Source organism: Festucalex cinctus, chromosome 1 (genome assembly GCF_051991245.1).
Source record: "Festucalex cinctus isolate MCC-2025b chromosome 1, RoL_Fcin_1.0, whole genome shotgun sequence".
In the NCBI taxonomy this organism is placed as follows: domain Eukaryota; kingdom Metazoa; phylum Chordata; class Actinopteri; order Syngnathiformes; family Syngnathidae; genus Festucalex; species Festucalex cinctus.
In genome coordinates, this window is record NC_135411.1 from 27,073,875 (window position 1) to 27,100,514 (window position 26,640).

A 26,640-nucleotide genomic window follows, 5' to 3' on the forward strand; every position below is an offset into this window, starting at 1 on the left:
TTGCTTTTTGTTGTACATTTCAGCTTCGCTACAGAAAGGATAAAGTTCAGTCCAAACAGAGTCATGTTTTTCCAGTGGTGAATCAAATCCGAGACTTATCTAATGGTTGTGCTATCGCCGCTGTGCTGCATTACTACTGCCCTGGCCTGCTAAGACTTGAAGGTACCAACCAACCAGACAAAGACAACCAGTTAGCACCTGAACTGCGTAGGTGATTGTTTCATTTTGTTGAATTTCTTCTTGTCTTCTCCCTGTAGATGTTTGCATGAAGGAGACCATGTCGGCCGCTGACAGCTTGTACAACTTGCAGGTCATCCGTGAGTTCTGTAACAGTTGCCTGAAAAGCTGCTGCCACTTGGCCTTGGAGGATGTGCTGTATACACCAGAAGAGCTTCGGGTACTTGACCATTCATTGCATGACAAAATATTGGAAATCTCTTTTTTTTTTTCTCAATTTCTATGTGATTTGTTCAGCTCAATATGCTGAGCTTTCTAGCCGAGCTGCTCCACTGGTTCGAAGTACAAAGGCCAGACTTTGTTCAACCAGTGGACAAATTAGGTAAGTGTCAATCATTCACTGATCCTTTGTGAATATATTGTTATTATGTAGGGTCCTCAGTTTACAATGATACCAAAAGAATGAATGAATGAATGAATGAATGAACTAGTTTGTGAAGCGGCGTTTGTCACGCTCATTGTTTTTATTTCATTGTTCATGGCCTAAAAGTGTTTTTCAAACAAACATATACTACAATTCTTACTTATCTATTGTTAGCCTAGGTTAGTGATAAACTATTGCTCATTGTGATTTACGTATTAATTTTGAATACATGTCACCGTAGAAAAAGGAGTCCTTTTTAAAATGAGCATCCTGTATTATAAAATAATACAATTTGATATTTGTCATTAAATGTGCTGTTTTGTGTGCTTTTGCATTAGATGGCTCCACACCATCAACACCCCGGGGTGTGAGCGGTAATAGGTGCGGTACCTCCTGAATACAAACTGAATTCTACATAGTACCTGTATTGTACTTTACGTGAAACAATTTTCAGGAACTGAAATGTCTTTCTGCTTTACAGCACTTCTCCGTCTATCTTCAAGAAGCCTTTCCTCCCAATTTCCTCCCCTGCATCAGGTGAGATTATGACTGTTATTTTATATATATTTTTTCCCTCATGGTGCTTGTTTGTTTTTTAATGCTGTATTTTGTGTTGTATGGTGACCATGTCTCAGGTATAAAAAGATTAGCAAATTCTTGAATTTTATTGTTGCATTTATGTGGCTTGAAAAGTGCTTGAAACTTAGCAAAAACAAAACGATTGAGCTATCTTATAAAAGGCCTTGTCATAATTATATAATTTACCAAATTAATTCAATGTATGTAAGGTAAAACATAAAAAGAAAGGACGGCCAGGACAGAATGCACGTGGCCAAATATTTTAAAAAGGCAAGGGAGGCTTCTCAGGAGTGGTTTCTGGCAGGAAAATCGAGACACTGGCCGGTTTATGATCATAAACGTGTCACAAATGCCCAATATAAGTATGCGGTGCGTTTTATAGCTAAAAATGAATGCGCTATGAGAGCTGACTCATTAGCGAGGAAACTCTCATGTAACAACACTTCTGCCTTTTGGAAGGAGGTAAAACCATGTGCAATTGATGGCACCTCTGGAGTTGATAACATCTTAGAGCTGTGGCGTCGGCAATACAGTAGATTGTTTAACTGTCTTCCGCATGAGTCTTGTGATCTGTTTGATGTTGACCATGCAGATATAATTACACAAAATGAATTCCACAAAGTTGTTACCAAACTGGCTGATAATAAGGCATGTGGGCAGGGTGGGGGTTACAGCTGAACATCTGGAGTTCGCTAGTGCTAGGTTAGCACCTATGCTGCCCATCTGCCTTGCAGCTTTCCTCTTACATGGGTTCTTACCTTGACCCTATGTTGACTATATTATATGGTTCCTGTCATAAAAGATAAAACTGGGAAGGTTGGTAATTCTGACAATTATAGACCAATAGCTCTGGCCAGCATTGTGTCAAAAGTTTTGGAAACAATCCTTTTGGACAGGATATCAGTATTGATTAAATCGACAGATAATCGGTTTGGGTTTCAGGCTATGATGGGCACAGACGTGTGTATTGCATTAAAAGAGATTGTTCAAAAATACAAACGGCAAAACTCAACAGTTTTAATGTGTCTCTTGGACGCTTCTAAAGCATTTGATAGGGTGAATCGCCGAAAGCTGTTCAAGAAGCTGATACATAAAGGTGTTCCCAAATATATTGTGCGCTTGTTGATTTACTGGTACAGTAAGCAAACTATGCAGGTTAAGTGGGGGAATGCTGTGCCCGCCCCATTTAGGGTTAGCAATGGAGTCAGGCAGGGTGGTATTTTGTCCCCAATTTTATTTAACCTGTATCTGGATGAACTCTCAACAAGCCTTGGGACATGTAAAACTGGTTGTTTTGCTGGAAATTTGCTTGTGAATCATTTACTGTATGCTGACGATTTAGTTGTGTTTAGCCCGAGTTCTGCTGGCCGACAGCAGTTTATTAACGTCTGTGCAGATTATGCTGAGTTACGACTAAAAGTGTCATAATGATTGGTAGAACTAAGGAGGACAAGTACATGAACAATTCAGATTTTTATTTGTTAAATGTGAAATTATAATGTAACAAAAGGTGAAATATCTTGGACACACATCACTGCTGATATGGCAAATGATGATGATGATATCTACAGACAATGCAGGGTATTGTATGCCCAGGCTAATACGCTGCTGCGCAAGTTTGGTTCATGCTCTGATGATGTAAAGTTGTTCCTGTTTAAATCATTTCGTACACCTCTGTATACAACTCACCTTTGGCATAGATATAAAAAAGCAAGTATGTATAGGCTTCAGGTGGCCTATAATGATGCTCTGCGAGTGCTCTTGAGAAGGCCTCGTTGGACTAGTGCAACTGAGATGATTGTCTCTGCGCGAGTGAAGACTTTGCAAGCTCTACTAAGAACTTTAATGTATAGGTTTATTGGTAGACTGAATAAGTCTCAAAATGAAATTTTGGTGTCACTCACGAATATTGAATGGAGTGCAATTCGCTACCAGTCAAACATATGGAAACACTGGTATGCCTGTGTTAACGTGTAACTGTATTTTTCTTAACCTTTGTGTATATATATATATATATATATATTTTTTTTTTTTAAAGAGTGGACCCCGAGTCCGTATTAAAATTGAATTGAATATCCACATTTGAACACACGTCACGCACCCATGTTTGTTCATGGTGTTTTTTTTTGTTTGTTTTTTTGTTTTTTTAACATGATTAATTTAAATAATACATTTGGCCATCACTGGTCCCATAAAAAATAGGTAGGTTGCATCAGGCATCAGGAAGGGTAGCTGACGTAAAAACCGTGCCAAACAAATAATGCCAGCGACTTGCTGTGGTCACACCTGGTAGGAGAAGCCGAACTGCTTTTTGTATAGTTTGCAGAATTATCTCAAAGTTCTTTCATTACTTTTACATACATGAACTTTGCATATTGCTTTTTTTATGTGTGGTGCCCATCTCTGTGATTCTGCATGCATTTACATTGTGTGTGTTCCACTGTACTTAGGGTCTTTGAATCAGTCTACCTCAATGTCTCATTTAGAAGGAGTTGGAAAGACGTGGAGCAAGAAAAGGTGTGTACTCAAGACTAAGTCAACACAGTGCTTTTGAAATTGTACTCACACTCCCTTTCTTTTCTGCCTAGCCGCCCTCTGTCTGCGGTATCCTTCAGCATTCCTTTCGGCCTGGACAGTGACGTGGACATCGTGATGGGCAACCCTGTGATAACGCGATCCGTGAGCTCAGACCAGCTTAACCCAACAAGCCCGAATGTGACTCGGTCACCCTTCACGCCTCCTGATCACCTGAGCAAAGCAGCTGCTTCAAATGGCGTCCACAGAGCGTCCTGGTCCACCCAGAGTTCTAATCAGCCAACAGTAGAAAACGGCATCAGTGCGACTGAAACGGGAGAGCTGCCGACCATTGAAGAGGCACTTCAGATCATTCACAATGAGAGAAAGATGGAGCCTCGCTTGCACCCTGACGGCGCCCCCGACGGCTTCTACCTCCACTCTCCGGATGACCCCGCCGGTGCAAGGCATCTCAGAAAGTCTGCGCCTGTCAGCTCCTCTGCCCCGACACGCTCGGGAATGATGCACCGGCCTGCGAGAGAGTCCAAAGAGCCCACTCGAACCAGAAACATTTCTGAATGCTCGCGTGATGATGACTCTGTCTTAAGAGACGGTAGCGTGGACTCGGACGCGTCGGAGGACACGCCCCGGGCTCAGTCCATGCCCAACACTCCGGGAGGCGACGTGGAGTCGGATAGACGCGGTAGTAAGGAGGGATCAGACAGCGGCGTGAAGATGACCAGCTTTGCGGAACGCAAAAAGAAGCAAAGTGGAGATTCTCGCAAAGCCAGCGACCCCTCTGTTCCCCACGCAACCTCATGGGATGTGAAGTTTGACGACGGTCCCGGAACGAGCCCTCAGCTCACTAATGAAATGTCCGAACTCGGCGTTCGTCTGGAGGAAAAGCGGCGGGCTATCGAGGCCCAGAAGAAGCGCATCGAGGCCATCTTTGCCAAGCATCGGCAAAGGCTGGGCAAGAGCGCCTTTCTGCAGCTGAAGAAGGAGCAGCACGAGGAGGACGGTGACGGTAGAGGAAGCCAGTTCAGCACATCCTCCACCGAGGAAGACCTCGCTCGGTTGACGCTTGAGGAGCGACTGGCCAGCGTGGAGGACGGAGAGCAGCCGGCGTCTGTGGAGCATGAAAGTCATGTTAAAGGGGGACTTGGGCCCACCTCGGGGATGGCAAGTACGCCTGGTGAGAAAGCAGCAGCGCCACTTGGGGATTATAACAACGCTGTATCCAAGCTGACTGCAGCCCTCACTTCACTTCAGAGTGACATGCAACGGCTCACCGAGCAGCAGAACCAACTCGTTCAGAAGAAAGCTTCCGGCAACAAATCCTGGGTCATACCACCGAGCCCCAAGTCCTCCGCCCAGGCGCCCTCCCCCGCACGCCTCTCGCGGGAATCCACCCGGGACTTCAATTCAGCCTCCCCGTCGCCATCCCGCAAGCTCCCCAACCACGTCACCCCTCCAAAGTCTCCTCAAGTGGCCCATCGTAGAACTCATTCTGTGCCCCCGAAGAGCCCCAAACACGGTCGCCCGGCTCTATCGAGGGTCATTAACACCCCCCAAAGTGTCGACCGCATTCCACACCTTCGTCGCGTGAACCCCTCGCAATATCAAATCCAGACGTCGTCCTCCTTTTCCATCGGTGACTCTGAGAGCTTTGCCGAACTTCGCTCGATAGCAGCCACTCCCGTTTCCACAGCGACGCTCACCCCTGCGGCAACGCCCACCCCGACTCACCGTCTTCCCGCAGATGACGCCCTGTCTGAAGCAGGCTCCAACGACTATGAAAGTATATTCAGCTTGGACATGGAACCGAGGCCCTCGCATGCAAACAGGAAGGAGGGGGCAGCAGCGGGAGGCTCCAGCTCGGGTGCCCCGTCGGAGTGCTCCTTTGAGAGTGACGCCCCGCCCGCGGCCGTGAACGGCAAACGCAATAGTCTCATTGAGATCTCGCTGTCTTCTCTGCAAGGAGACGCAGAAGAGGACGACCAAGTGCCCGATCCTTTCTCCGAGTCCGTGAATGACAGGAACGAGCCGGAGGCAAAAGCAGGTGTTGGCTTCTTCTTTAAGGTAGGAGACCGAAGCTGGCTTTCCGTGAGGTTAATTGCTTGCTGCCTTTTAAAATCTGGTCCTCCTTATTAGGATGTCAAGGAGCGACCTGAAGATGAGATGGCGCAGAGGAGAGCTGCCTTGCTGGAGAAACAGCAGAAGAGAACAGAGGAGATGAGGAGACGCAAGCAGGAGCAGGAAAAAGAATCCAAGTGAGATCTCAGACATAATAAACACTTTTCATTTTAATGTTAGGTTGGACTGTATTCATTAATATTTATGAATGAAACTGGTACAGCACGGTCGCCAAGTTGTTAGCACGTCGGCCTCATGATTTGGAGTTTCTGAGTTTGAATCTAGATGGTTTTGCTTTCTCCTGTTGGAGATGATCATAGTTTCATGTTGACTGTTTCTTTTGCTTTGTTGGTGTTTGGTAAGTATCAACCGTTAAAGGGATACTTGACTCATTAAGCCATTTTCAGCAGTAAAAAGTTAATAATTTGTCCAGAATGAATGTGATAACTTCATTGTTTTTCATGTACAATTAATAACTTTAAAAACTACTTTTTCCACTTGTTGTCAACTGAAGATGACATCATCTGTACTGAGGAAGTCGGTAACGACCAATCATGGTGCACCTATTTTCTGGGTTTGGTCCGCAAATTGAGCCATGATTGGTCGTTACCTACTTCCTCAGCACAGATGATGTGATCTTCAGTTGACAGCAAGTGGAAAAAGTAGTTTTTAAAGGTACAAGAAATATAATGAAGCTATCACATTCATCCTAGACAAAGTATTTACTTTTTACTGCTGAAAATGGCTTAATGAGTCAAGTATCCCTTTATATAGTACAAAATACCACACAATTTGAATCCAGATTCTGAGAAAAATATTTCCTATTCTTTGTCTATGTTGAACAGCCATACATATAATATAAAGTGTTCTCTCACTTTTCGCGTGTGATAACGTTCCACGCCCACCTGCGATAGGTCAATTTCAACAAAGTAGATGCTATTAAAATGAGTTTTTCTTCAATAACCGTTACTACTAACTAGTGTTGTTCCGATACCGTTTTTTGGCTCCCGATACCGATACCGATACCCAGGTTAGCAGTATACCATACCGATACTTAAGGTTTTTTTTCCTCAATATGAAAAAGCTGTCCTGCCATTGGTTCAGAGCATTCAAGGGCCAATAGGATATCTTAGATCGGCATGCAGTGAACATGTCACATATCAGTGAATGTTGTGCACCAGCAAGACACTTGATGCTGCATCCACAATCCTATTGGCATTGGAATTAATGGTATCGGCATGTTACTTGTGAGTAGTCACCGATACCGATACGACTGTTTTAATGCAGTATCGGCACCTCTGCCGATACCAGTATCGGTATCGAACAACACTACTACTAACTCACTACTGTCTGTCCCCTTAATGAGCTCTTCATGGAAGTTGCATAAACGGCAGCCTTGTTCAAGTGAGTTAATTGTCTTCAATTAACTTGTTTTTCTACTTCTCCTGCAGACGTTGGCCTTATTGTAAATGTGCTAGGCGTATGAGTAACTGGAATCTGTTGTAAAAAAAATAGCTCACCAGTGACGGGACACTGACTTGCTAAGAATTAAAAAAAAAATAAAAAATGAAAAAATGTAAAAAAAAACAACAACTTATGGTACAAGTTTCTTTTAACCAAATTTTCTACATTTTGTTTAAAAATGTAATTGACTGTGTTGAATAAAAGAAAGAGCTGTTTTTATTTACTCAAATTAGGGGTGGGCGATATGACGATATTAGATCGTTAAGAACTGTAATGTGTTGACGATCTCATAAAGCTGACAGATCGTCAAGATCGTCCGTGTCACATTCTATACAGTTCAACTTTATGCGGGTTCAAGCTTTGGTGGTTTATGCTTGATGCATCCGTGTGGACTTTTTTTTTTTTTCCCCCCTTTCCCCCTCCCCTCCCTCCACGCACTCACTCACTCACACAAACGCGCACACAAACTTAAAGGTACATGCATCTCCCGGAACCGAAGGCAAATGACGTTTCCATTCCTCCACCTGGAGCCCGATGCATCCGTGAGGTCCGCAAGACTCTACAAAGCAAATGACGTTCAAATGAGAGGCAGCGGGCGCGCTCCCCCCCCCGGCCGTTACGCAACTCTTCCTACGCCGCAGCACGTCCACATTGCCCACACGCACACCTACGAGAATTTGTAAACTACGCGGAGTCGCGGACAAGCAAACGCTGTCGTAAAGTGTTTTCTTTCCAATTCTGTTTTATTTATTTTGCTAACTCATCCAAAACTGTTTTTGTCGATAGTTTATTGAGGGGAAAAAACATTTTCAATTTCTATTGTGGTGTTAAGCGCTGTTCATACACCGTTGGCACTATTTACTGCCTCCTGTAGTCTGGGAGAATATCAACCACAGCTGGTGACGTGTAACTGATTTCAATTGAAACCTGTTCACAAAGCTTAGTTGGCTTAAGATATATTTAGTTTTTTGTTTTCTTTGAGGGTTTTATATAAATTTTAAATGTTATAAATTTTACAAAATAATGAATGTTATAAAAAAAAAAAGGTTCAGAAATGTGAAGATTAGTCTAAAAATATGTATTAAAAAAAAAAAAAAAGAATCGATAAAATCGAGATTGTGAATTTCTTTTTCAAGAATCGTGATATATTTTTACCATATCGCCCACCCCTAACTCCAATATTACAAAAAAAGGACAACTAACAAAAACCATTGAATAGAGGTACAACTCGAGGTAAACCACACAATGTATGAGTTACGGACCCAAATAAAAATCAGCGATAAAGTGACTCTGCAATAAGTGAAACGCTAAGTAGCGGGGGATCACTGTATTTATTTTTTAAAAGCAATATTTTAGTATTTTTGTATATATAACTAAAACATTTTAAATATGTCTTTAAAAATAAAATAAATTAGGCGGGTACCACGATGAATAGTGATTAGAGTTTGTGCCTCACAGCTTGGAAGTTCTTTTTTTATGTCTTCCTACCACATCCACTTTCATTTAGGTTAGGTTCATTGAATACTGTAAATTGCCCATAGGCGTGAATGTGATTGTAAATTGTTTGTATAATGTGTGCTGGTCAAGTGTCGTAAAGAATGTTTGGATCTATTAGTTAATTTTCCTGAATGAAAAGTGTACGCAATTTTCTGGCTGTTTCAAAATGTGCCGTTATTTTCTGTTCTTACCACAGCAAGCCCCAGTGGATGGTCATCGAAGGCTGGGGCAATAAGAGTGAGGACAGGCCTCAGACCCCCGGAACCCCTCCAGCATCACACACACCCACGGCTGAGGGAACCCCTCAACGCAGAGGAGACTTCACACGGCAGGAGTACGAGCGCAGACAGCAGCTGAAGATCATGGAGGACCTGGACAAAGTGCTCAGGCAGAAGCCCACCACGGTGCGCGGTGTCAAGAAGCAGCGACCCAAGACCGTGTTCAGGGACGACTCTGCTCTCGCGCACAGCCCAGTCAAGGGTCTCCTGGGTAACTAGAGTTGTTAAATTGCCATATTATTCTCCTATACTGTAGTTGATTTACGACTATGATTTTTCTCCGTATAGGCACGAGGCTGAACAAAGTCTACTCCCACTCCACCATGAACTTGTCCTCCATGGCAAATGACTCTGGAGGCTTGACTGTCAGGAGATCTGCCAGGTAACAATTAACATGTGATTCGGAAGTACAGTAGTATTTTAACTTCGGCCTATGGATTTTTTCCGATATTTGGTAGAGTAAAATTTTGATAACCGATTAATTGGTTGACGTATTAAGTCTGTCATATAAAACATAGGCTCCGCCTCGCCATGATGTTTAAGTACATCTTTTACTCTTTTTCACGGGAGTGTGTACAGTAGGGTCTAATTTAACTTCACAGTAGAGGACAAGACTTGCTGCAATGTATTTCTTAAATTAAAAAAAAAATAAAAAAAATAAAATAAAATACGGACAGCATGTGGCAACAGAGTTTAAGAGATCAGCCACAATTTTTGCAGAGTAAGCACTGCAACAAAAACAGCTGTGGATTAATCACCAATCAATCACCACCGTTTTTAAAATGTATTTTTAACAAGCAAAAATAGCTAATTTATCATTTTGGTTTTAGCTGTTTGTCCTTTTCAACAAACTGAAAGTGCGCCGGAGACTGTGGGTCTCATTGCCCATTTGCGAGGGCGTTACACTACCTAAATTACTTTGTTTATTTTTCTTTTGTTTCACTCCAGCTTTGGCCTATCTGAAGCTTGCTTGTAACTCAGACTTTGGCTTACAGCACAAAAGCAAGAAATCAACCAAGTCTTGTAGTGCCATATTAGGAAAAACAAAACACAAAACAAAACGACAGAGCCAGATATGAAGTCACATGATTGATTTTGCACATGTAAAAAGGTACTTTCCCTTGGGGTTTGGCTGAATGACCTGAACATTAATGGTGGGCACTCCACATAGGTCTGAAATAAACGTGTTGCGGATAAACCCGCAAACCCAAAATACACTTCAGGGTGCTATGGCATTAAAATAAAACACAGCACTCTATAGTGCAACCGATCAGGCCTCATGCACTATTGCCAATGACCTGAGTATAAAGTTTAAATTAAAATTACAAAGACAAATATAAAGATGGAAAAAGTTGAGTTAGTCCACCTTTTACAATCTTAACCAGCGCGGCTAGACAGGCCCGCCGGTAGGATGGACTCACTAAAACTGTAGCCTGTACAAACCTAAAAAGCAGGTAGCAGCAGAAAATACTGTTTAAAAACAAAACAGAAACACAATCATTACTCAAAATGTCTTAAATCGTCACTAAAAAGCATCTAATACAATTAAAGGTCGTGCCTGTTGGATGCCCGCATGCAGTTCTGCTCAAACACAACCCCACGACTGGTCTTGCTTAGGGTGGCTTGGCATCAAAGCCTTATATGGTCCTGTCATTACAACATCCTGTTAAAACTAAATGATGGTTGCAACCCGCATCACATGCAAAACATTGAAACAGTCTAAAATCACTCACCAAACAATTTCATACCTCGTGAGCACATACAGCGCGAGCCCACCCTAGTGGAACTCCGTGGAAATCAACATTATCGCCACACACGCACCTGTTCACGTTTAACCTAAACGGCTGAGCGTCCCTTGAGGTGCCACTTGCTACAAAAGCAAGTACCTTGAACTCCTGCGTTTTGCCACTCATAAGTTTAGGTGCCAGTGTATCTGTAAGACAGATATCAATTTCATGACATCTTTATTATCGTGTACACTCTCTCCTCACTAAACTTATCCTTTCCTCTCGCCAGTCGTTCCCACTCTCCCTCCCGTCTCATGTCGCCAGGACGAATGAGTGCTCACAACGGAGACTGGGACAATGGCTCCACAATTTCCTCCACTGCATCCATTCCAGAGTACACAGGTAGGACGTATGCTCAAAAACCATCCATCCCATCCATCCATCCATCCATCTTCTATGGCACTTGCCCTGTTTGGCTGAACTGGAGTCCATCTCATCTATCGATGATAGTTGGAATACACTCTGGACTGGTTATACCGGCCACTCCAGGGCACATTTAGTGCATGTGAATTCTGATAATTGTTTTCTGAAATTAAACCATGTTGAACCCCCACCCACCCCCCACCCTCACCCCCCACATTCTGTAAGGCACGAAGGTAACTAAGGATGTATGTGTGTCATAATCCCAGTATGTACTGACCAAATTCCTGGTGAGGGCTCATTTTCTTGCAGCATCGATCAAACACAGATTCCCACGTAGGAAGCAGCGTCAAGTTAATCAAAGGGAAAATGCTTGGAAGAGCCTCGGGTTCCACCACGTCTGACTTTAGCTCCAACACGAAATGCTACTGTGGGCTTGCTTACTGCTTTCCTGAGAATAAAATGTGGTCCTTCGTCCTGCCGAATTGCTCAAATCAACTTGACTTTAGTTCTGTGTCGCAGGAAAACAAATAAAGTAAAGGTAAGGCTACTTTAATAAAGTTTAAAACGCAGGAAGAGCGTCCTGGTACGATACAGTGGCCTGCGACATTGTTACGGTACGGTCGCTGTGCACCACACTGGAAGTCCCAATCCACAGCAATTGCGTATTTCTGGTCACAAAATGTGGAAGTGTGAAAAAGGTCAGCTCACTTTGGCAAATCCGCACCCTTCGACAATACGCTGGCCCACAGTGACACGCCCTCCGCTCTGTGATTGGCTGGAGTCTCCTGCCCAGAAGTGTCCCGGTCTGGTCAAAACAAAAGTCCCAAATACCGGCGGGGGAGGGGGAATTGAGGACAAAATTATCACCACGCATTGTATTCATTTTATTTTTTAGGGAAATGCTTCGGACCCTACTGTTAACTTTGATATATCGTTGCAATCCTGTTTGTTATTGTGACTTGTTTGGTGCGATGCATTCAATACAGTGTGGTTTTCGTAGTTTTCTATTTCAAAGTGTCGAGCAGAGGCGGATAAAGCAGCATTACATGGTATGATTTCTTTTTTCTTTTCTTTTCAGGACCAAAGCTATATAAGGAGCCAAGCTTTAAGTCCAACAAGTTCATCATCCATAATGCTATCTCCCGCTGCTGTCTGGCTGGCAAGGTCAACGAACCCCAGAAAAACAAGATTGTAGAGGTGAGCCATCCACTTACTATGTCAGAGTCCGAACATCCGAACAATGTTCCGTGTACTCAACGCTTGAACCTTTATTCCTTTGCAGGAAATGGAGAAGAGCACGGCCAACCATTTCCTCATCCTCTTCAGGGACTCGAGTTGCCAATTCCGGGCCGTGTACACCATGAACCCCGAAACGGAAGAAATGTCGCGGCTCACCGGTATCGGCCCACGCGTCATCACCCTGGACATGGTGGAGTCCATCTACAAGTACAGCTCGGACCGCAAGCAGTTTACCGCCATCCCGTCCAAGACCATGTCCATGAGCGTGGACGCCATCACCATCCCTGGACACTTCTGGCAAAAGCGGCCAGGAACTCCCAAGAAGCTCGGCACCCCTAAATGATCGCACTGTTGCAATTCAGGTTTTCTATTCTGGCCAGTCTGGGGAAATGCTTCCTGCTTTTTTTTTTTTTTCTTAATTAGTAGCAGACATATGGAGTGACTGAGGACCATGACAACAATCAGCGCTATGTGCCAAGAAAATGGATTAATTCTATCGATTGCTTCCTTCCTTAGAGCTCCTGGATTGATGATTGTACTAAAAAAAAACATTTTGTTGGTGTCGGGCATTCCGTGTCTTTCCACCTCGCGCTCTGCTCTGCCTCCATTGTCTTTTGCCTTTCCCTGGCCCAAGCCTCAAAATGGGACAACTTCACTGCCTTGCCTTCGTGCAATGTATTTAGGGCCAGAGAAGTTCCCACGCCTCTCATTACTGCTTCCCCCCTTTTTTTTCTTTTTTTTTTTTTGCCTTTTCTTCTCCTCTCTCTTGCTTGATCACGATACAGCTGACTGAAGCAAGAAGTCACATCTGGAAAAGACAACTCGAATGAATATCGGGCCGAGCTCAGCCATGAAAGCGGTGTGCCTGATTCCGCCAGCCGCACACTCGACTCGTTCTGCTGGAAGACATCTGGATGATCGTTTTGTACTCATGTTTGCTGGATGACTTTCCCTCGATTGCCACATGGTGCGCTTATCCAGAGAAACACAACTGGAAAGAAAAACAATGAAGGAGGGCTAGAATTTGTACTCTGCTTACCAATGCTGATTTGACACATAATGAATGCTGATCACTTTTCAAGATTAATTTGCTCAAAAATAAAAGCTGCATATTTCCCTTTTGTAAGCTCGGAATAAGCTAGTTTGCTGCTAAGTGTTGGTTAGATGGGTGTGTGGGATCATGAGTGAGATTTTTTATTTTTTTTTGCGGCTGGGGAGCTTGTTTATTACTATAACTCGATTCCCTTCTTTGTCCAGCCTTCTGATGAAGAGTTTATTCTGGACTGTAGCAGCCCTAAATCTAAGCCACGCAGTCTAGTTAGACTCATTGTAAAACTGGGGGGGAATGTAAAATGGCCAAACTTTTTACTATATCAATTAAAGTTGCCAGTCATGTACAGTAGCTGCCATGGTAAATTGGCCCCCATTATGTTCCTTGTGCCGCCTCTTAAGTCACTGACTGCCTCCAACATGTGCTGATATGAATGACATTTTAATACAGATGTGAAGACAGGAATATAAAAAAAAAAAAAAAAAACTAAGAATGTGTGCACATGGACGATGGATGTTTGTATTTATTTATCAAAAGTAGTATGCGGTTATGCAATAACTTGATTTTGTGCAATCCTCTCCCTGAAAATCCTTGCCGCCCTGGGGGTGTATTTATTTAGTTTGCTTTAGATTTGATGTTTAATTTCATGTTCCACTAGTGTCATTTGGTCAGTTCTGGTAGTATTTCTTTTTTTTTTTCCCCACTAGGTGTCATGACTTGTTTGTTTGTTTTTTCATCATCAAATTGGTGCCAGTACATGTAAGTTTATTTCATTCATCGACTCTCCATGGCATCAAGACCAGAATAAAAATCATTTTTAAATCAGTCACCTTTTGTTGTTTCATCGGCATGTTAGCATTGTTTTCATTTATTTATTCCTTTTTACATCACAGCAGCATGTTGAGGTGGTTACCGTGTAAACAAAGGGGGGGGTCCCAACTTTAGTTGGACTGTCATGTGAAGTTGCCACTTCTAAGAACCTTCATGTGATCTCAGCTGTGTTTGGTGTGAAGCATCTCAGTGAGCAGAGAGTTACAGGGCAAATCGCCCAGCAGGTGGCGTTGGTACAAATACTCCTCCACCTGCAGGCTGATGCTGCGCACCTCGGGCAACCGCAGCAGCAACTGGCCAAATTTGTCCGAGTGTCCCGGGTGAGTCCGCTGCGTGTGCTCCATCAGCGCCCTGTTCACTCTCTCCTGCGTGTGCTCCACTTGCTGCCGACTCTGCACGGACTTCACATCTACGCCAGACAAGCAAAGGTCCGAGTCACTCAAAAATATCCCTCAATTTTATTTACTCATTTTCCTGGCAGTTGGAGTGCTCTACTTTTGTGTTCGTTCGTTTTCCAGCTCTGGAAGGAGCACGAAAAACGTCACTGGGTTGGGTCATGTGGTCAATTACCAACATTTCGGCTCGACATTTATCACCTCTTTTTGTTTTTTAATTTATTGTACATTCTCAAAAATAAAATTTAAAATACATAGCATGCTAAATGAAGTCTTGCTAATAAGATAGCCTCGGCGAACGTTGGTTTGTTTACAGTGCTAATGCTAGCTACCTTTTAGTTGAAGATGGACATTCGAAGTGGTTGGTGCGACAATAACGGCGGTACATTTGAAAGCCAGGTAATGGAGGTGACTGACTGAATTCACATGTCCGTTACCATACTGTACTGAATGCGCAAATCCTTAGGGGTATTTTTTTTCTAAGTGAAACTTAACTATCTTCAGCACCAAAATACCACCAGGTGGCGTCTTGCTTTGTCATGAGCTCAAATAAAATGCACCCCTGCATATACACGTTTCACGTGATTGGTTTGCAGATCTCATCATATATATATATATATATATATATATATATATATATATATCTGTCAGCCCCTATACTGTCAATAGTCTCTATGGAGATATCTATATGTGATGTATTAAGCATTGTTGTCGTTCTTAATTTATTTGCATATTCAGGAGTTGCATTCTTCTCTGAAGAAAGGAGAAGCTCACCGGGATTAAAAAGCACCAAATATTTAAGACAGACAAACTCGTGCCTGTCAAAGTGGAGTGCCTTCAGTTTGGACACCAAATCCTGCGTCCTGGTGACCAAACTGCTGAGTGTGGCTCCTGCCTGAGAGATGATTGTTGACATCTCAATCTGGTGCGGAGAATGATAGAAGCGTTAGATTTGTGATTGTCACCTGCACAATGTTGTGTGACTGCAGGTAGCACACGTTACCTGCTGTCCCATGACCAGATATATGCAACCCTCTTTTCCGTAGGTGACCTGTCTGCAGAGATGGTCCAGAACCAGCAACTCACTCCAGCAACTCTGCAGGAGAACCATCTGGTCCTCCACCTTTGAGGCAGAAGAGTAAGTATGTCATTGTTATGACTAGATCTGCATTTGTCCATTTGTCATTGAGTAGACATGACTTCATCTTTCATGGCCTCGCTGTTTTGCGGATTTTTTACAGCGTGCATTTTTGGTTTGGTTATTTTTTTTGGTCTTTGCGCGGCCGTATCTTCCAATGGTGTCTGTACCGTCGCGCCACGACATTGCATTCCGCGCTTCGTGCATTTTTAGCTGGTAAGATGTTCGTGCTCTCCACCCCCCCTTCGACATGAACGAAGATGAAATTTTCACCCTTGGCCGTGATTGGCTAAAACAAACGTGTAGAATGTCGCATCGTCCAATCAGCTCAAATTATTGTACAGAATGCCCCGCCTTTTCGCGACGAAATTGCTGTGGAGCGATACCAAGGTTGGTGCCAGGTTACAAAATTTTAGGGGCACAGGTAGAAAATTTGGGCAACCCATGAGTGACAAATTGTCGTGTGAACTAAATACTCACATTTCCTGTCATTGTCACTTTACTTTTGATAAATGGACAGGACTGCAGAGCAGAATTTTGTCAGCAACAAAAAATATTCAGTAATAAAAAAAAAATAAATCTGCTAATTTACTGGTCACACATGCATGCACATGTAAATGAGAATTTAATTAGACGGTCTAGAATTTTAAGTGCAAAATGTCTGGAGCGCATGTAATTATCTTGATTTTGTTTAGTTTGACTTTAAACTTAACTGGATGGCATTAAACTCTTTTATGAAGATTTGTCCACTCCAAACAGTTGCTTTTTTTGTAATGCAACTCTTCATGCAATTCTTCAGCTGCGTCACTCATATATATCAAGTCACCACTGTATTTGGTAGCGCAAGTCAAAATGACTGCTGCGCACCTCAGTGTATGATTATTTATATGATGATTTGATTTCTGTAATCAACAAAGATGATGATAATAATAATAAAAAAGTACTCCAGAGAATTGCGACTGAGGTCTGTGTGAATAATTGATGCCGCCCCAAAAGGCTTGTAACTTCCTACTTATACCACAAGATGGAGGCAAAGCACTTTTTTTTTCCATCTGACATGGCTTTGCCTGACTTAAATTATGCTTCTTCCCTACCTTCAACATACTTGCTGATTGGCCCCAGTTTTACATTTCTGTTGATGAATTTACGACCAATAAAGCTGTTCACCTTGAGCTCCTTGAAGAGCGCACTGTTCCTGGCCCACTCCACCAAGCTAAACAGGGTCTGGTCGGCCATTTTGCACATGATACTGAAGGTGTTGAGGCAGTCGTGCTTGCCCCGGTTGGCCTGCTCCCTCTGGAGACTGGCCACCACCTTGGCGCACAGTTGACTCTCATCCTGTTCCCCTTCTAGAAGTTGAGCGAGAAAGGCGGAGTGGACGCCGCAGGTGGCCGGGGAGCCAACCGGGCCGGGCGGCGGCTGCAGGGCGGCCGGGACACTTGAGCGCGGCGATGTCGAGGGGGTTTGTAACGCGTACGTGCTGCTTGGGCTTCTGTGCACGGGGTAGTGTGAAGGAGCCGGGCCGTAGCTCAGAGGCGTTTGTAGTTCTTCCGGGAGGTAACTGGGGAACGTCTGGGGATGCATTCCGGCGTATGGAAGCGGCAGAGGAGGGACCACCCTGTCGTCGCTCACAGTGCCGTTTAAAGGCAAGGGTGCCATTCCGGAGGTATACATGTGGGACTGATGGAAAGCATCCGGAGGCATGGGAGCGCTCATGTGGTTGCACATGTGCAAAAAGTTATTAGCGGCGGCAGGCCAGAGCCTTTGCGTTGTTTCCATTTTGGACCTATAGGGGGCGACGCTGGCCTGGGGATGCACTTTTTGTTCTTTCATCTGCCTGTAGAAAGGCCCAAACTTGTTCCTGCCGCCTCGCATGCGGTCTGCTCTCACTGCTGTCGCATGAAAAACACAAAAGTGCCAACATTTCAAAGTGAGGTATACAAATAGGCTGAATAATTATTCAAATTAAGACATTCCAATGTATTGAATGCTATTTGCTTAATTTCTGTTGCTTTTTAACACATTGCAGTGTTGATTTTAATGAAGCATGAAACGTTGAAGTGATAAAGTCCCACATTTGTTTGCTTCGTAATCAGATTTATGATTTACGACTTATATTTTAGGCTACACTTGTTTGGTAGAATTTTGTGAAATTGTCATAGTAAACGCTTGAAGGACTACAAGTCAAAGTATTTCCTGTAGTAAGTTAACAACTATAATTGATATTAATTTATGCTTCAATTAATAGTCTTTATTTTGGCATAAGCCTAAACTACAAGACAACATGTATGTATACTGCATTTATATACATACTGTACATGTTTTTATATCTCAAATAAAAAAAAAATTGGTTAAGATGCTAGAATTTGCTCTGCTCTCATTCCACTGGAAAGCTCTCTGCCGCTTTTTTTTTTTTTTGGTAAGAGCGGCTTATCTCTTCGCTATAAAGTGGTCTTATTTCAACTGGGTCATTACAAGCAGTGCTCGCGTTGCTTTTTTTATGACCTCTTAGATACAGCGGAGAGAACATGCATGTCAGTGGAGCAAAGTTGGTGCTGCCCACGGAACAAAGGGCACACATGCACTCAAGACTTTACCTTCTTTCTTCATGCCCACCGCCAGACACTTCTGGAAGCGACAGAAGGGGCAGCGCTTCCTCTGGGAGACGTTCATGGGACAGCTCTGTCCCTCTGCGCAGGTGTAGTGTTTGTTGTTCTGCACGGAGCGTTTGAAGAAACCCTGCCAAAACGTCACGACTCAAGTCAGTGGTTGCGACGACGACGTCACGTTGCCATCGCCCACTTTACCTTGCAGCTCTCGCAAGTGAGCAGCCCGTAGTGGTACCCTGATATTTTATCTCCACACACGGGACAGCCCTGGCCGGACTCGGGCCTCGCGTCCGCGTCCCTCCTGCCTGCATCCCTCCTGAGCTCCTGAGCTGAGTAAGCACAGGAGTGAAAAAACAACTAAGTCCAAAGATACACACTGGGGTTGGCTAGGTTTGCTAGCGCATCACCGGCTGAGATAAGTTGTGAACTGATAACACAGACTTTCTATTGGAAACTCTCGAGGTGTTATGTTGAAATGAGTTGAGGAGCTTCATTTAGACCAAAAGTAGTGCTTTGCGTTCAGCCTTTCATCATGCGGCATCTTGGTGCAAAGGAACCATATTGAACTGAGTTAAGAAGCTTCAGTTAGACAAATGTCATGTTTTTTTTTTCTGTCAACTTGTGGCATCTCGGTGCCAAGAAACTGTTGAAGTGAGTTTAAGAGCTTCATTTATGCAAAAGTAGTGCTTTGCTGCTCTCTCAATTTTAAACCTTGGTCCCTGTATACAGAAATGATGATGAATGATCTTGTCTTAACCTACTCACAAAGTTTGCTTCCAGTGGAAAAGCGATTGTTGTGCTTGTCAAAGTCATAGATAGAAAATCCAAAATATATTATTTGTAGTATCTAAATAATAATGTGTGAACCAATTAAGTGAAATTTGATCATTTTATACAGCACACACCTGATGTACAATGGTTGGGAATCACCACTATATACAGTATGGTGCAAACATTGCTTTGTCCTTTTCATTCACTAACTTTAGTGGTGCCTTAAGGTATGAGTTTAATATATGCGTAACTCATCTCAAATCATCTTTCCTCATTTAAATGAATGGAATTGCGTTTGTAGTACACCCTCACTTTGTTCTAAGCCCCCACCCACAATAGGTGAATTTCCGCCAAGTAGAGGTTGACTTTAGATTATTTTAAAAAAAAAAATACCAATTTCCTATTTTGGGGGGATTTACACCTTTATTAAACCATTCATTATGAACCCCCATATGACTCCCACCCTATTAAGCACTTGTAACACTTAATAAATGTACCTTTTAAAATGCAAATGTAGAATAAATACCGAGCATCACAAATGAATGTGAGTGAATGTGCACACCGGGAGCACAGGAGGGAAACGTCGGCTTAACAACTATGTTCAAGTCTTTGTATTTAATCTTAAAATGGCCAGAGGTGGGCGTGGGCAATCGTCATTGATTGGAATTGATGAAAGTGCCCACCTTTTGGCGTGTGCTTCAGCACTTTCAGCGAATGCTTGATAATGTGAAGCCCCATAAAAACGCACGGATTGAGAAGGACTACGTGTACTCGCTTCACTTGCTATTCAGTCTGTGTCATTTTTCAAGGCTTCACATTATCAAGCATTCGCTGAAAGTGCTGAAGCACACACCAAATGGTGGGCATTTCCATCGATCAACAATTCCAGTCAATGACGATGCCCACCTCTGAAAATGGCTTACCTTAACCAGAAATCACAATTACAATTACAAATGTCACAAATAGTCACGAATCAAAAGCTGCGATAGAGTGAATCCGCAATAACCGAACAACAAAGTAGCGAGTGAACACTGTAATCTGTGCGAGTCTCCCATTTTAATTAGAGAAATCCCACTATAATATTGTACTTCAGAAAAAATTATATATAGTAATGCCAATAAAATTAAATAGAATGTGAAGAATTAAGCAGTTTGTAACCACATTATTCAGTTAAGTAGACATCATCCTGCTCTTTCAGGTGTGCGTGCTTCGGCCACCTGAGTGGAGTATAATACAGACGTATGGATAGACGTCTCCTACCTAAGCTGTGCTAATTTTAGTCCTTCTTTGCAGAGGATGAAAAATGTATGCCTGTGAATATCGGTGTTATCTGTCTACATGTGTTGCAACACCATTTGTGGTCAAATATTAGCTGCATAAAAGGTTGTAACAATGTGGCACAAATGGTATATGTTAGCTTCCTATGGCATTTTGCATTGTTTGTCACATTAAGATAAACGTATGTATAGAAAGCAAAGCTATGTGCTTCTCTTTGTTTTTGGTTTAATTTGACAGAAGCCTTCACTAAGCAGCTAGGAGCCACTTTTTTTAAGAATATTTACTTCTGCCAAACTCCTGCTTGTGAAGTGAGTTGAAATGAGTCCTGCCACAAGACAGCGCTCATATGTCAAGTTTGCACTCACAAGTCAAGGCATATAATGGGCAAATTGACTGATAATTTACTATCTGGAAAACTTGCAAGTCGGGTCACTCATATCTCAAGGCACCACTATAACGAAATATTTCTTTATTGCGCTATGCTATCAATGGATCTGTTCATTTTTGAGAATCATAAAATGTGTATGATCATTTTAGCATTGGTAAGATGATTTTGTACTGTGTCCCAAAATGTAAGTAAATGACAATAATAGCTATTAGAATCCAAGTACAAGACAATAAGTTGTTCACCATTCAGCTGCTTTTATTGCTCCGCCGTAAAGAGAATAGTGCCATCAATACTACCAGGTCCATGTGTCCCCATTCACTTTGATATGCGTCATCACAGATATGATACTTACATAATTCTCATTGGGAACTTGGGATAATGACTTCCATTTTGGCAGTTACACCTGCCACTCATTTTATTAGGCATATCTGAGCAATCCAATACATGCAGTAATGTAAGACTGTATGGACAACTTCTGCTAATATTTTGGTCTTCAGATTTAGTTACATTACTTACTTATGCCTCATGCCACAAACTGTAACCACCATAAAACAACCATTGCAATTGTTAAAGTAATACAGTATGGACTGACTTGCGTACCTAATAAAATGATCCCTGTTACGTTTCCAACTTCTACTCACATGTTGATGTTCCTTCTGAAGGGAAGATGTCCTCTTGGTAGTGGTCCGTCCGGGGTCCAGAGACCTGCTGTTGCTCTTGGAATTGATCAGGGACATCCATACTGTCTAGAGGTGCAACAGGTCCACGGTCAGGTCAAATCTTCATTGTCTCAGGTACAAGTGGAGCAGACGCACACAGCAGGAAGGCCGCCACGCAGCCCCGAGCGCTGCCGGTGGACTGACAACCGTTTGAGGGCCACATGCGGACTTTGATCGGTAGTCATATAAAAAAAAAAAAAAAAAAAAAAAAATCTCTCCTGACTGGCACTCCTACACTACGTCCGCTAGACAGTCAGTCACATAGCCACCTGCTGGAATGTTACTGTAGTGAAGTCAATGAGCTGTCGCTCTTGAGCTGGAGGCCTGATAAGATAACACTCAACAGTGCACCGCTGCAAATTGTGGCCATTTACACATTTTGTAATGTGTATTGTTTATGGAGTCGCCTAGGAAGTGGATTATGAAACAACTGGGCCAATTAAGATCCCTTTGATAGACATGGTACAAAAATCATCTTCCCCATTGAAATGACTAAAAATGCCAATAATCTGGCCTAACCTCCCCCAAAAACCTCAGATTTTCTCTACAAAACAAAATAAAACAAATAACCCTCTATAAAATTATACATTATAAAATAAAATTGTCATGTCTGGGGTCACGCCAGGGTTAAGTTTGAGTTCATGACCTGTTAAGGGGTTCATGACCGTGAGGTCAAGTGTCTGTTATGTACTGATGTAACAAGTGTCTGTTTTGAAACGATGTAACCATCATCTAGTTTCAACTGGAAAGACGCTATGTGATGTTTCAACTGGTTTTATGCTATGTGATGTCATGAGTTTTGTGATGTCAATATTTAATCCTTTACTTAGCCACAACCAATCAGATCGATTCACTGTCTGTAGTAGCAGTCTGAAAATTCGTGTGTGTTTGCCGGATTATTGCTTTCTGTCTCTCTGTGCAACTCTCTTTGTTTCTCGTCTAGTCAAGTTTGTTCTACGCCTCTCGATGTGAATAGTTAAAACCTTATTTGTGTCTGCGCTTTGGGATCCAACCTTCAGCACATGAAAAAAATACTGGCCAATACCAAATACCAAGCGCAGACACAAAAAAGATTTTTTTTTTTTTTATTTATTTATTTTTTTTTTTAAGAGCTCAGAATTGTTCATTCGGTAGTCTTACCGATTCAACGTCTTGTCATCATTGCTCTTTTTTTTTTTTTTTTTTTTTTGTGTGTATGCGTGCGTGCGTGCGTTTGCGTGTGTGCGTTTGCGTGCGTGCGCGTGCGTGCGTGCGTGCGTGCAAATACGTATAAATTTATACTCATTCATTCACCTAAAACCTTATAAATATCCCATTACCCTTCGCCTTAACCAGGTACTTCAGAATCTTGCCAGAGTCGTGAGGTTTAAATGGTCAGGAGACCAGAGAAAAGGTCAGAAAAAATAAAGAGAAAAGAAAGGAAAATCAAAGTGAAATCCAGCACCGACCAAACACTTCCTGCCTTCCCCATGGTTACAAAATCAAAGTCTTACACCAACCCCGGAAGCCTCTAAATTCCAGCAAATTTGGCGAGATCTCAAGAGACCAGAGGAAAAACTAAAGAGAGGAAGGAGGGAAGGATCGATAAGGCAGAGAGAGATCCATAGAAGCCAGTACATCCAATCCATCAAAGTGAAGTCCAGCACCAACAAGACCCCTCCTGCGTGGTTACAAAACCAGAGTCTTATGCCAACCCCAGAAGCCTCAAACTTCCAATAAATTGAGATCTCAAGTGACCAGAGGAAAAACTAAAGAGAGGAAGGAGGGAAGGATAGATAGAGCAAAGTGAGAACCACAGACACCAGCACCAACTGATTCAAGGGGCTGTGGGAGGGAGAGGGTACTTCTGTTGAGTTTCAGTAGATGCTGGTGCGACGGATCTGGCATGCATAAGGACCACCACCAAAGAAAGAAGCCGTCAACCGCGGTCCAGCAAAGCGAGCACTACGACCCAGGACACGCTGGAGAGACTATGTCTCTCGACTGGCCTGGGAACGCCTCGGGATCCCGCCGGCGGAGCTGGTTGAAGTGGCTGGGGAGAGGGAGGTCTGGGTTTCCCTCCTAAAGCTGCTGCCCCCGCGACCCGACCTCGGATAAGCGGTAGTAAATGGATGGATGGATGGATGGATGAATTAGATCATCCCCTCTCTCTCATCATACTTGATATTGTTTCACACAGAGTATATAAAAAGGGACACATTTTTTAAAAATGTTCTAAAAAATAATAATTGTGACACCCCTGCTGATCATACTTGACAAAAACACGATTATCATTAATTTAACACAGGATCAGAGGTGACTTATTGAGCATATTGGCGACATCTGGTGGCTGAAAACGACTATACTCATAGGACACTTCATTAGGTACACTTGCACAGTAGCAAGTAGAAAGGATCTTTAAAAAAAAATCTCCCTTTATTATTTATCTATGTAGTTATCTTTTTTTTTTTTTCAATATATCAGTAGAAATTCCCAAGGCAGAAAACTATTACCAATAATAAACATATTGTTTATTAATAACAATAATTTTATTTAATATTTATCAATTGTTAATACTGTATACCAAAAAAAACTAAATAAATGTGTATTAATAATAATAATAATAATTATTATTATGTCACAGATATACTTTTGTATTTATCAGTATCTATTTTTTTTTTTTTTGCACCACTGCAAATTACATCACAATAACAAACAATTTTTAACAATATCAGTGGAAACATGAGCATTGTTATTATAGTAAATTTATTTATCTGATTCGATTTGGTGCACATTTCAAAATGACAAGAATCATTTGCAAACTAGTACTACTTCTTTATTGATTACTATTGCGGAAACATTTTATTTGACTTTTTTCAAAATTTCAGATGCAGACCCAATCTCTCATTTAGACACAACGTGCGAGCATCAGTCCAATTCCTCACTGCTGGAACACACGGGATCGCCCTTAGCGATGACCCACACCTCGTTGTGCCTATTCCACATTGTCATGGGGCTGTAATACACACACATACATGCACATGTTCATTAAGTGAGTGAGACAGGTGTTATTGCTAAAAACTAAAGTCAGTTTTTCAAAATTAAATGCAAATGTATGGCACTAAAGTTAAATATAACTGAACTGTACTTTATGATTATTTTGTTTACCACTAGAGGGAGTACCACACTTTCAGAAGCACTTTACAATTCATCCTCTTAATTCAAACAGCTGCCGACCTAAACATACGAAAATGACCTGTTATATCCAGCGGCAAAGTGGCAGTCGTCTTTGAAGTAAGCGCCATCCTTCATCAGGTCATACATCAGGACATCACTGTGATGACAGTCACTCAGAGAGTTCATCCACCCTCCATAGCTCCGCACGTACACATTCAAAGGTGGCGTATCACTGAGGAACACCTGCAGGCCGTTATCAATTAAGCAGGGTGTGTTTTGACAACTTGTGTTTTAGCATTTGAAATTCTTGTTAACAATCTTTTCTTCTTTTTTTTTTTTAACCAGAAATCAGCAATGATTGATTTTGTCCGATCGTGACATGATGTTACCCTGCGGTCCAAAGGCATTGGAGGATTGTCCTGGTGCTCCTTGGACAACAAGAAGCTCATGGTGAATTCTTTTTCTTCCCAAAACCACTTCTTTTCGCCTATCTTCACCACAACAGGTGACGTCATTTGAATCTTTTGTCCTGAAGATGGCCAAAATCACACGAGCGTATTGAAGGCACACACACGACTATTACTACAGCTGATAGAAAACGTCCCCTGTTCAAATGTCAAGTTTTGTTATATATTGTACTATGTATATACTGTATGGATATATGTATGTATGTCTGCCATTGTAATCGATATCTACAAATTAAGAGAAAAAAAACAATCATATTTGAATGGGAGTCAATACACATGCCACCATTTAAAGTGCCTCTAATTAAATCCAAATACACATTTCAGTAGGCTTTTCTTGACTTTGTTTTTTTTTTTCTCGCAGTGTTGTGTTTTCAGCAAAAACATAACTTTTGGTAATTATGGCCAAAACAGTCAACACTGGTTTCATTGCACCATGACAAAAATCAGTAATGCATATGGGAAAATGTGCTGTTTTTCTTCAGCTTGAACTGGGACATTAGACAAGGTGAACAGTTCAACAGAACAGTTCTATCCCATTTAATATTAATTAATAATAATAATAATAATAAATAGGTGCAAAACATTTTGAATTTTTCTGTAAATCACAAAAACTTGGCATTTGAACAGGGATGTGTCGACATGTTATATCTGCTGTATATACAGAACACATCCTGTTGATTATCTTTTTAAGAGTACCAGAGATTTTGCAGTATCCACGCACCATTCACGTTTTCACCATCAATGTAGTAATACAGCCGCATAAATGCATTCATACAGGCAATGTCCATGGACCATGAGTACTCTGTGGTTGACACCCACTTCGCAGATTCATAGTGGCGCGCCTAGTGAGAGACACACGGTCGTCATCCTGCGGCGTAATTCTACTTTTGTTAACATATTAGTCGCTCACCTCATATTTGTCTGTCTTGCAGATGACCTTGAACAGCAGGCACTGACTTGTCTCGGTACAGAATGAGAGCTCAGAGCAGTTCCTGTAGAAACAATGCACCAATGCTTTGGGTTTTTATGGGCTTTGTCTCTTCCTTTTCCACGCTCACACTTGCAAATCAGCAAGTACAATATTAGACTAGTCCAACTTTTCTCATGAAAAACACGTTTACAAATATTCTGGTTAGGTTTTTTTGGAGGCTGTAACATCATTTCTGTTCGGAAAGAGGATTTGAGATCCAAGTGTTCACCGCGGTAGTATTATACCTCACATTCCAGATATGGCACAGCTTTGTCAATATCATCTCATATGCGGACAAAAGGATTAAATGTCTTGAAAATGTTCTTACCCGACTCTGGCCTCAGCTGTGAGGGCAAGCAAGCAGCCAACAAGTCCTGCAAGTAGAAACCTGGGATAAAATGAATGGAGG

General features: G+C 42.3%; 3 protein-coding genes and 1 long non-coding RNA gene across 5 annotated transcripts in view; 2 read left to right on the forward strand and 2 right to left on the reverse strand.

The window, feature by feature from the left end:
- Positions 1 to 14,334, forward strand: part of camsap3 (calmodulin regulated spectrin-associated protein family, member 3) — a 43,558-nt gene extending 29,224 nt beyond the window's left edge. For both annotated transcript variants that reach the window (XM_077526733.1, XM_077526741.1), the window contains 13 exons: positions 24 to 162; positions 258 to 397; positions 475 to 559; positions 940 to 982; positions 1,083 to 1,138; positions 3,631 to 3,697; positions 3,769 to 5,776; positions 5,849 to 5,967; positions 8,988 to 9,280; positions 9,358 to 9,451; positions 11,086 to 11,198; positions 12,298 to 12,416; positions 12,502 to 14,334. In XM_077526733.1, coding sequence (XP_077382859.1) covers positions 24 to 162; positions 258 to 397; positions 475 to 559; positions 940 to 982; positions 1,083 to 1,138; positions 3,631 to 3,697; positions 3,769 to 5,776; positions 5,849 to 5,967; positions 8,988 to 9,280; positions 9,358 to 9,451; positions 11,086 to 11,198; positions 12,298 to 12,416; positions 12,502 to 12,801 — 3,576 coding nt within the window. In that variant the 3' untranslated portion in view covers positions 12,802 to 14,334. The remainder of the gene's footprint in view (positions 1 to 23; positions 163 to 257; positions 398 to 474; positions 560 to 939; positions 983 to 1,082; positions 1,139 to 3,630; positions 3,698 to 3,768; positions 5,777 to 5,848; positions 5,968 to 8,987; positions 9,281 to 9,357; positions 9,452 to 11,085; positions 11,199 to 12,297; positions 12,417 to 12,501) is intronic.
- Positions 14,335 to 14,353: 19 nt separating this feature from the next.
- Positions 14,354 to 22,315, reverse strand: nr5a5 (nuclear receptor subfamily 5, group A, member 5). The gene is made up of 7 exons (XM_077526767.1): positions 21,561 to 22,315; positions 18,681 to 18,811; positions 18,471 to 18,612; positions 17,041 to 17,765; positions 15,739 to 15,858; positions 15,510 to 15,657; positions 14,354 to 14,749 (listed from the first exon to the last, which is right to left on the reverse strand). Exons 1-7 carry the CDS (start codon positions 21,658 to 21,660, stop codon positions 14,502 to 14,504), a joined length of 1,614 nt encoding a protein of 537 aa, XP_077382893.1. The 5' UTR covers positions 21,661 to 22,315; the 3' UTR covers positions 14,354 to 14,501.
- Positions 14,472 to 22,681, forward strand: LOC144022215 (uncharacterized). Its single transcript, XR_013284288.1, has 4 exons — positions 14,472 to 14,768; positions 15,474 to 15,660; positions 15,782 to 15,873; positions 21,582 to 22,681. It is a non-coding gene; the product is annotated as an uncharacterized LOC144022215 (long non-coding RNA).
- Positions 22,682 to 24,431: 1,750 nt separating this feature from the next.
- The window catches only part of soul5 (heme-binding protein soul5), a 3,087-nt gene continuing 878 nt past the window's right edge, over positions 24,432 to 26,640 (reverse strand). The window contains exons 2-7 of the mRNA XM_077526779.1: positions 26,560 to 26,619; positions 26,172 to 26,253; positions 25,983 to 26,103; positions 25,184 to 25,323; positions 24,874 to 25,037; positions 24,432 to 24,633 (exon numbers count right to left, since the gene is read on the reverse strand). Of these exons, the coding sequence (XP_077382905.1) occupies positions 24,546 to 24,633; positions 24,874 to 25,037; positions 25,184 to 25,323; positions 25,983 to 26,103; positions 26,172 to 26,253; positions 26,560 to 26,619 (655 nt within the window). The 3' untranslated portion in view covers positions 24,432 to 24,545. The remainder of the gene's footprint in view (positions 24,634 to 24,873; positions 25,038 to 25,183; positions 25,324 to 25,982; positions 26,104 to 26,171; positions 26,254 to 26,559; positions 26,620 to 26,640) is intronic.

Bases quoted from the DNA above. Each gene is read 5' to 3' on its own strand.
- nr5a5 (XM_077526767.1), bottom strand. From the start codon at position 21,660: ATGGATGTCCCTGATCAATTCCAAGAGCAACAGCAGGTCTCTGGACCC. The intron at 18,812-21,560 runs GTGAGTAGAAGT...GTGCTTACTCAG, and splicing joins TTCAGAAGGAACATCAACAT to CTCAGGAGCTCAGGAGGGAT. The intron at 15,658-15,738 runs GTAACGTGTGCT...TCTCCGCACCAG, and splicing joins ATCTGGTCATGGGACAGCAG to ATTGAGATGTCAACAATCAT.